The sequence below is a fragment of the Lipophrys pholis genome (assembly GCF_963383615.2).
Source record: "Lipophrys pholis genome assembly, chromosome: 13".
Taxonomy (NCBI): Eukaryota; Metazoa; Chordata; class Actinopteri; order Blenniiformes; family Blenniidae; genus Lipophrys; species Lipophrys pholis.
This window is the reverse complement of record NC_137632.1, coordinates 17,688,000-17,698,338: the sequence shown is the minus strand read 5'-3', so window position 1 is coordinate 17,698,338 and position 10,339 is coordinate 17,688,000. Positions and strand designations below refer to the sequence as shown.

General features: G+C 41.3%; 1 protein-coding gene across 1 annotated transcript; it reads left to right on the top strand.

The window, feature by feature from the left end:
* The first annotated feature begins 2,073 nt into the window (after positions 1-2,073).
* Positions 2,074-10,057, top strand: LOC308118969 (pyridoxal kinase-like). Its single transcript, XM_080478708.1, has 11 exons — positions 2,074-2,337; positions 3,165-3,219; positions 6,173-6,277; positions 6,879-6,962; positions 7,064-7,098; positions 7,338-7,423; positions 7,572-7,617; positions 7,708-7,819; positions 8,044-8,180; positions 8,384-8,450; positions 8,756-10,057. Exons 1-11 carry the CDS (start codon positions 2,257-2,259, stop codon positions 8,881-8,883), a joined length of 936 nt encoding a protein of 311 aa, XP_080334834.1. The 5' UTR covers positions 2,074-2,256; the 3' UTR covers positions 8,884-10,057.
* Positions 10,058-10,339: the final 282 nt, after the last annotated feature.

Genomic DNA, 10,339 nt, shown 5'->3' with positions numbered 1-10,339 from the left:
ATTACCTCAATTAGTTTCAATATTTGTAAACATTAAAGGCAAATGACTATTAATGACAAAGGGCCAAGGCTCTCATCATTTTTACACTCAATTAAATGCATTAGACAACAAATGTGCCTCAATACAAAAGGTTTCATTTTGAGAACTGAGACCTTTTTGATCGGTCCACGTAAAACTGTTTCTATCTTTTGTGAATTATAGTTTTTTTTGCAGTGCTAGAGTGGTGATCACTCCTGCCTCTTAGTGAAGATGTCCCCGGTTAGAGTCTAGTTGGGCTTGGGAGCCCCCCAAGTGAAGTTTCCGTGTGAAGTTTGCATTTTCTGTTGCATGATGAAAAGTCCACCTTCAGTGATGATCTACATTCATCAAAGCCTCTTTTCTCATCAACAACTTCGCATCAACTTCACATCAACAATACACGTTGGATCAGCTTTTTTCTGTTTGTGACAATTTCATACACAATTATCTCAACTGTGCAGATATTGTGACGACTACGAGGACGTAGCCCCTGCTGACACAAGCGACAAGGTTAGTATTTTTAACCCGAGAACGCTAACGTTTCAGTTCTTCAGCCTCTTTAAAACCTTCACCTATTTAAACAATTCAACTTTTAAAACATCCAACTTTTTAAACTTTTTTACTATTATTGTTTTAAAAACCTTATCAAACTTCTTTATATCTTTTAAACGTCATTTAACTATCAAAACAATAACACGTCTGTCCACTGTTCAGGTGATAGTTTCAGTCGGAGTCCTGCAAGTGGTGAGGAACCATTTAATGCTGCTTGCAGCTTTAAAGAATTTCCTCCATGTTGTTGACAAAGCCCCATTTGTCATGTTTTGGAAGTGCCATATAGATAATCCAACTCAGATAACACACTTAAAGATGCAGACACGGAATCAAAGGCTTTCTAAAATGTGAACAATAACAGGGTAACAGGTTTTGTAAAAAAATATCCATCCATCCATTTTTTGAGTGTCCTGTCCTGAGTCAGACAGTGAGAGTGGTTTCCCAGATGAGATGGAGCAAAGAGCAAGGCAAACCCAGGGGAGCAGAGCAGTTCATTACAAGAGTTTCAGTAAAACATGTCATGATTATTTTGTGTAAAATGATTCATTCATACAAAACTGTGTGATTGTTGTTTGACTTGAAATATGCTGACCATGAGATCATTCTGAAGTTTTTAGTCTTCAGTCGAGTTCATAGTTTCTTTCCAATTATCCATCTTCTGTTCAGCTTTATCCTGCTAATCCCAGATAACTATAAGTGAATATTAAAGGCCTGACCGCTGTGAGGATGCCAACGTCTGCTCCACCATGCCAATCATTTGGAGATATTTTTTAATCCATTCCCAGACCCACAAGAACCGAAACCTTTTCCTTGGAGGGCCCTGGAGAGCTCTTTATTGCTTGACATAACATCACACACTTAAATAATATCCATCAGAATGGAGTCACAGACAGAATTCCCCTAACACTGGGTGTGAGCTCAGGTACAATGCTGGACAGGTCACCAGTTCATCATAAATAATTCAGTACCTCCCCCTTAATAAACTCAGTCTGTCTGTCTGTCTGTCTGTGTTTTAGAGCTACACAGTGATGTAATAATAAAAAATAAAAGGTCATTCTTCTCATAGTGAGAATGACCTTGATTCGAGTCCAGGTTGGGCATATGGACCTTTATGTGTGAAATTTGCATGTGGCCTTGCATATGCATGACTTTGGATTTTCTACAGGCACTTCAGTTTCCTCCCACAGTCTGAAAACAGCTTGTAATATAATTATCCAGAGTAAAATTATCCGGGGTGTTTTTGTCAGATCACAACAAATCGCCCCTATATTTGGACTGACTTGTTTATATATCAATTTTTACAACATGGCAGCATTTGTCATTTGTTTTGCAGTACCTTATTCATTCGCAGGCGCTATTTCAGAAGGAAGCTAATTATGAAAACACTTTTTTTTCACAATTGACTCTTTAAAACAAATTGCTATGTAACTTTTTTCCATTGTTGAAAGCGGAAATCTCCCACATTCCAAACCCGCCCCTGAACGCACCGCTTTAGGTGTCCTTCCCGCTGCCTGACTAAAAGCCTGTAAATGTCACCGCCAGACGCGGCGCTTCTGCCCTTCAATGCCGGACTTTTTCTCCACATGCTGAGTTTGAGTTTCAGTGTGTGAGAGCCTGCTCGCCTCGTCTGCACCGTCCTGCGGCCGCTGTGTGTCTGTGTAGTGTCCGTGAAGCCTCGCTGCGGTCATGGAGTGTCGTGTGCTGTCCATCCAGAGTCATGTTGTCAGGGGATACGTGGGGAACAAGTCGGCGTCATTCCCGCTGCAGGTGAGAACCGGAGCTTTAAAACCTCTTAGATGCGACCCGCTTAGAGGCTTTAAATAGGGAAACACTGGCCCGGGAAGCACTTTGTAAGGCCCGTTGTTGCTACAGCGGTGCACTTCCTGATCGTTGAGCAGTGTTATGGTCACTGTCATGTTAAATCATCCATATTGTCACAGGCCGTTTCCCATCATTTACTCCTGCAGTCCCCGCAGCGTCCGAGACGTTGCTATTAGAATGTAGAATATACCACCAAACCTGCTGTTTTACAGCAGTGTGCTTCCTAAATGTACAAATTCAACTCGGTCCGAGCTGTGCATAGCAGTTTCCCATTTTCAATGAAGCAGCTCAAAAAGTTTCTGTATGTTATTGTGGTTAATTTGATGTAAATGATAGTAGACGCAAAGTATTTTTATGGAGAGGCACTTGAGAAAAAAAGATTTTAGTAAAATGTTTCAGTTATTGTAGCTCCATTGAAGTGATCATCATATATGTGTTTTTAATGGGTTAGACCACTTTATTTGTAGAAATGCACATATTGGCCCTGGATGACACTTTGTGTATGTGCCCAGGAAAACAGTGAGCCAAGAAGAAAAGAAAAATATCACACCACTGTATTGCAAATATCTACATTTTCTTGGCTCATTTTTTGGGAAACCTAGCCCAAGGCGGGCCTGGGTGAGCCTTTACATGTGGATCCACCCTGGCAGTAAATAATAAAGTTGTTTTCACAGCACAGTGAAATGCCTGGGCTCAGTTAGACCTGATGTGAGATCTTGTGAGGACATCATTGTTCTCTGTTTTCACAGCTGCTCTCTCAACTCTTTTCTCAGGTGCTGGGCTTCGAGGTGGACTCCATCAACTCTGTCCAGTTCTCCAATCACACAGGTCAGCCCAGTGAATGTGTTACAACTTTTAACAGGTTGATATATTTTCGACCCTCGATGACTCAGCCAGTTTTGCCAACTGATCCGGGACTCATATCTTCAAAGTGACAAGTTGTTTGGTATCAAGTTTCTCTTTTATTGAGTTGGTTGACTGGAAATTCATCATTCATCATATTCAATTATTTAGGGTGGCACTAAATTCAACTGTGTTGTTCTCTACCAAGAAGGATCCTTAACTGTTAAAGAAAATGGTTTGAAAAACATGAGACGAGTAGAAGCAGTTAAAGTGGTTGTTCAGTTCCATGAGGAAATGTATACATGATATACAGTATTTGTGACGTAAGTGTGCGTGCAATTATTTGAATTTGAAATAGGGGTCGTAAAAATGAAAACCGTGTTCAGCAGATTAAATGAAGCACATGTGCGATGTAAGCAGCAAATCATCACCCTGATAAATGTGTAGATGAGCTCTGTATTCAGGTGTATACTTCACAGGACAGGACTTCTGCATTGTTTAACTAGTAACGTTTAAGTTAATGTTTACCTAAGACCCTCTTTCTCTTGTGCACAGTCCACTGACCACGAGTATGACGTGTGATGTGAATGCTGTATTGTACATGCTTAGATGGTTTTGACCTTCTTTAGTCAAAAAAAACAAAAAAGGAAGAAGAAGACAAGTATTTATTTTATAAACACTTTATATATATGTTTGCATCAGTGAGTATTTCTGGTGGTCTGGAACTGAAACATGAGTACAGGACACATCACACAACACTGGATGTAGTTCTAACAGAACTCAAGTCATTCCATTGTTTACAGGAAACTCTCAAACTGGATGACATCCATCCATAATCAACTCATTGAACAGGCATGACAGCCATTACCAACAGTTTAGTTCCTTCATGGTTAAACACGTGCTTCCTCTCTCTCGTGTCTAAAGGTCTCGTCTTTTATCAGCAGTACTTTTGTAGCTTTGATTTTCTCTTTACGTTTGTTTATTTCCTAAAGCCATGTACGTATGTGACTGAGCATAAGCTTGTTTTGCATAATGGCTCATGTCACAGCAGGTATCGCCTCGGATTGCGTGGAGAGTGACATCGTGCAGTAAAACTTACCTAAGTTTATGTGATCCATGTTGCTCAACGTAGCAGGTAATAAAAGTATGAAACAGCTCTTACTGCCGATATCAGTGTATTCTCCTGATTGGCTAACTTTTTCACACCAATAACATGTTCCGCTTGGTTTGTAGCCTCCTCGCTGCACAACATTTTAATTTCTTTTATAAAGTTTGGAGGTGACAAATGGCATCTGTGTACAGTTGACATGTGGAAGTCCAAATGGCTTGTCAGCAGACATTGTGGTTGAATAGAAGTTGTGGCTTTTGTGAGCGTTCTGACACTTTCACAATATTCTATTTATCAAACAATTCTTGTACAGTGTGGGATGTTTTTGAAAAGTCTGGAATTCTGAGGGTTTACGTATGTGATAACGGCCGAAACACCCAATTACGCGGGCGTGCACAAGTTACTGATGATGTGTTGTATTGGTGGTAATCACACAACTCGACCCCACCCATGATGACCTCTTCCATTATTTCATCTGAAGTGCTAATTCTCTGGGGATTTTAACAACCATTTATCAGGCATTCTCAAAACAATCCTCCTCAGAGTTTCTGATGGAATACATGTTTTTAATCTAAGTCAACACAGCAGATTTTGATCACAGTGGTTGATGGCGAGGCATGGAAATTCATTGTTATTATTGGCTGCATGAATGGGAAACACTTTGTGCATTCAGCAGTGTTTTCGAAGAAAGAGAAAGAGGAAATTTCTGTTAAAAAATAAAAAAAAGTATTTGACAAATCCTCCAACCAGATCAGGAGATACAGGCTAGAAGACACAATGTTTCATGGGGTCTTTACGGATTTCCGAGATGGTGAGACAACAGTGTGCTTTCAAAGATCTTCCTTTATTCTTCAAACTTCACGTTTATTAAGTGTGAGAAGAACTGAGGGTATCCCTCTACGGGAAAGACTCACGTGTAATGTGATCAGACAGTGAAAATATTACTAATTGCCAAATGAAAGAAGCCAGAAAGTTGAAACACCTTGGCTCAAGGCACCTGCAGTGATGAGGTGATTATTATCTGGTGTTGGTGTGCCAGAGTATGTGAGGAATGTGCTTTCACCGCAGGAGCAGGAGACATTTACACAGAAATCACCTGACCCCCGCATAAACATTTGCTCCCCTGAACAGGGCAGCCGGTCAGTTGTGGTACACATGGTTTAAATTGCACTGCTGTGAGACTGTAATCCCTGCTTCTAGCTTTAACCAGCATGTGCAAACAACATTAATATTCAGAAAAAGTCCAGTCCGGGTGGAGGTATTAATGCGTGCAGTGGCCTATCCACAACACGTGCTTCTACTTAAATGTGAGCTTTCTGCTAAGTCTTCCCCACAGGAGGAGGGCTCGCTGGCTCTGGGTCGGGTTCGGGCTCCGCGGGAATTCTGTTGTCCAGTTGTGTTTTTGTGTGTGACCGTTTTTTTGTGTCCAATCGTTTGCAGTCAGAGCAGCTTTTCGGGCTTAATTCCAGGGTGATGGTGGAAAGGGGGGGGGGGCAAAGAAAAGAGAGTTCCCGGCCAGGATACAATCTTCCTATTCATGCAGTGAGGAGGCCCTGCTGGGCCCCGGACACCACAAAGAATAGAGGAGAGGCGGAAAGACTCGGTCGATTCATGCACAAGCTAATGCAGTCCAATCATGCTTCTATCGCTTCATGAAGTGGATGCTCTTTTATTCCCAAACGGGATGAAAACGTAACAACCCCCCCCCCCCCCCCCCCCAAGTCAAAAAAAAAAAAAAAGCCTGAACATTTTCAAATGTTGCATTAGGATGTGAGAAAATGTCTTTGGTTTTAAACCCTATGACTTGTGTCCTACTTTCCGTCTCCACAGGCTACGCCCACTGGAAAGGTCAGGTCCTGACAGCAGAGGAGCTGAATGTGTTGTACGAGGGCATCAAGCTCAACAAGGTCAACCACTACGACTACATCCTCACAGGTGAGTCGCACAAGACTCCTGTTGTTCATTCAACACCATCTGTCTGTTGAGAGCGCTCCACAAAACAATGTTCCAATACATCACTGGTATGACACAGAAAATCCCTCAAGGCACACACACACACACACACAAAACATAAAAAGTATAGTATGGTTTAATATGTTATTACATTGGATTTACTTGTATCATGATATGGAAATAAACATTGGTATAGTACAACAGAACTCAGAAAAGTATAGCAGAGTATTTTATAGCATTGTATTAATGTGTATAGTATGAAACAGTACAGCATCACATGGAAAAGCAAGTTATAGCATTCATATCGTATCTAATAGCACATTTAACTTGGATAAGTCTATTACAGCGAAGTGGAATAAAGCATAAGCTTCACTGGCCCAATATAAAAGAGTGTGTACCATAACATTGGTATGGTACAATCTAGAACAGTACCACATACGTGAGCAAAGTGTAATCATAGGATAGTATAATCAGGAAGGCTGTGAGGCAACCACTGCACTGCCATTGTACTTTGAACATTTCATTGTTTTGTCTCAAGTTAATTTAAATTAACACATCATTGCGGTTCCATTTCCTTGCACAGGGTACAGCCGGGACACTTCCTTCCTGGAGACGGTGGTGGATATTATTCAGGAGCTGAAGAAGGCCAATCCCAGTTTGGTGTATGGTGAGTTTTCCATTTTGACACGTGAACACTAAAACCTGACCGAGTGTGACTTTCTCATCCTGGTGTGAGACGAGACAATAATAGCGGTGTTTGTTTTTCAGTTTGTGACCCTGTCATGGGAGACCATGGTGCTATGGTGAGCATCCTGCGATAAACACTCTCGAGTTTTAGTCCCGCTATACAACTAATGATGCGTTGGACGACAACAATGTTGTTGTTTTTTTATGAAATGTTCAAAGGTTCTCGTTCACGGCACTAAAACAACTATTTGGGATGTGTAACTTTTGGATGCCCTTTTGGGTCCCGTGTAATAGTAGTGGTTTTTTTTAAGTTTCTTTTCGAGGGATAACGGCTTCTTTGTGCTTCTTGTCTCAGTATGTTCCAGAAAATCTGCTGCCAGTCTATAAGGACAAAGTAGTGCCTTTGGCCGACATCCTCACTCCCAACCAATTTGAAGCAGAGTGAGTGCATTTGAAATTATATTTAAACATAGAACTATCGCGGGGGGGAAAAAAAAACCTCCCGTGGAGAAATACATTCAAAGAAAATGTTAAAAGTGTCATTTATTTACTTTTGTCAGACACGTCTATCCACTTCCTTTTCTTCTAGACTGTTAACGGGGAGAAAAATAACCACAGAGGAAGACGCCTTTGAGGTGAATATCGACTCTCCGTGTTACATTTCACTGTGTGTGATTTTTCAAAGACCCAACGTGGGAACTTGTGCGATGTTTTCTGTTCTCCAGGTGATGGACTTGCTTCATAAGATGGGTCCAGAGACGGTGGTCCTCACGAGCACAGACCTGCCCTCCAAACAAGGGGCCAAGTTCCTGGTCGCCCTCGGGAGCCAGAAAATAGGTAAAGTCCTCATTTTCTCAATACGAGTCATGACATTAACCTTCCTGCTGTCAGTGTAAACACTTTGAGTTCACTGTTGGTTTATTTCTGTGCCTTTTGTTAAATCTATGATTGGAGGTTTACGGCAAAAATAATGGTACCGAAGCAGAGTGTGTAGTGCAGGTGATAACCGTGGTTTCTGTCTTTTGAGATTGTGACAAAATGCTTTATTTTACTGACTGCAGCAAAACCAGATGGGACCAATTCCAATCAGAAAATCTGCATGGACATCCCCAAAGTCGATGCAGTGTTTGTGGGAACAGGAGACCTGTTTGCAGCAATGATGCTCGCCTGGACTCACCATCACCCCAAGGACCTGAAGGTCGGTCACATGCATGTGGTTTTAGGCGATCCCTGTAGGAATGATCAGATTGGCTCAGACAACCTTCAAGACCACCAAGAGAAACCAGCAGGAATGTTTTGTGCAGCCTTTAAAAAACTACTCCCATTGATCTGCTTTACAAATAAATCGTATCTCAATGTCACAGTGTCTTTTTTTTTTTTTTTCTCCCCGTGTCTTCACAGGTGGCCTGTGAAAAGACCGTTTCCGTCATGCATCATGTCATCAAGAGGACCATCAAGTATGCCAATGGTAGGGTCTGTGTGTGGTCACTGGATTCAGTTTGTCCCGTCGTCCTTTTGTGTCGGAGTCGTTTTACCTGAATAGGGTACACATACCTGGTGTTACTTCGGCTTTTACACAATCAACAAGGATGCGCTAACAAAGAGTGTGTTGACGGATGAGTCACTGTAAACCTGCACATCTGATCTGACTCCATCTCTCGCTTCCTCACTGCTCCTGTAGAACTGAGATTAGCGAGCTTTCCCTCAATTTTGACCCGTAGCTTGACAAACCAGTCTACACACATTAATTTGCTCTCCTCCTTTATTTTCCAGAGAAGGCTGGCCCTGGGAAAAGGCCGAGCCCCGCACAGCTGGAGCTCAGGATGGTTCAGAGCAAGGCCGACATCGAGAATCCTGCCATCGTAGTGGAAGCGAAGGTTTTAAACAAGTCTTCACACTGAGGACGACTGTGGTACAAATGTGGGCGGCTGGCCAGACACGTGGAAGGTTTTTCACATCGAAGACTGCCTTAAAGAAAAATCTACGAGGGACTGCAACCGTGTTCCATGAGTGGTCAGCAAGGATCTGTTGTACGTTCACACTGCTCACAAACATACTGGAGTCACTGCCATATGTGTGTGTGTCCTATGGCCTGTGTTAGACATCATCTGTCCTTGATTTAGTACAAAAAAAGGACACACATCTCTTTTACTTAGGTTCAAGGGTAGTGAAGTACTTGAATAAGTTTTAACATAGTGGAAATAGGTTCTCCCTGTAAAACAACTCCTTCCAGTTATCCTGAATAGAAAATATGAAAAACCAGTAACGTGTGTATGACCATGCCTCTTAATTGTTAATTAATTGTTTTGACAGCAGTAAGTCGGGGTTAATCTAAAGGACCTGTGTGTTGCTCCCACAGCGAGCACAGCGAGACTTGTCTTGTAAAATGCTGTATCAAACCCGAATACATGTCAACATTTTTATTTGTACTTTTTCTTAGAAAAGAATAATCCCAAAAATAACATGAATTCATACAAGTGTGCTTAAAATGCACTTGAGTGTGGAACCGCTGAGGGTGTTACCGTAATACCATACACGTCATGGTTGGATACATTTCTAATTCTAATGTTCTTGTAACTCTTAAAGTGTCCGTCATATAATTACAGTCAATTTTGGTTTCACTGTCCTTTTGTTTTTTTATTAGTTGGACTTTAGACACATTTAAACATGGGAGATAATTATGATAATACATGATGTCAAAATTGTTCTTTTGATAAAATTTTGGGAACGTTTTTTAATTACGCAACGCTTTGTTGAGCTAATGAGTGTGTAACATGTTAGAACCACGTCTTAAGCATCTCAAATTGAGGTATTTGCACAGATAATCTTTAATATATTCACTGATGTTTTCATTCTCTACTGTGCTGTCATATCTCCCCAAAAAAATGCATCAAGATGAGAGACTGCGCCGTACGATCGTAGCCTTAACATGGTTGGGAAGATAAGTTGGTTTCTGAATGTTTATATTCATTATAAGCTGATCCTCACACATGATGTTAGAAAGTGCCAAAACTTGTTCTCATAAGGAGCAATATATGAACATGACATAATAAAAAGGATCTTTTCTGAAACTGGATTGATATTTATTCTTTTCCATATTCACAGTGGGAGTCTCTAAGAGTTTAGCGCTTATATAACAGTCTGACGGCGCTGAAAATAGTTTGAGTGGTGGTTCAAAGGTTAGAGCTTGTATCTGGAGGTTTGCTCGTTCAAATGCCACTTCTGACAAGTGACGACTGTGACTCCCTGAACGTGACCCTTGACCCTCCAGGTGCTGCACTGTGGCAGTCCACTGCTCCCACCATGTTAACTATTCATAGAATGGTTTACTATTCATTTCATCAACTGCAATATTGA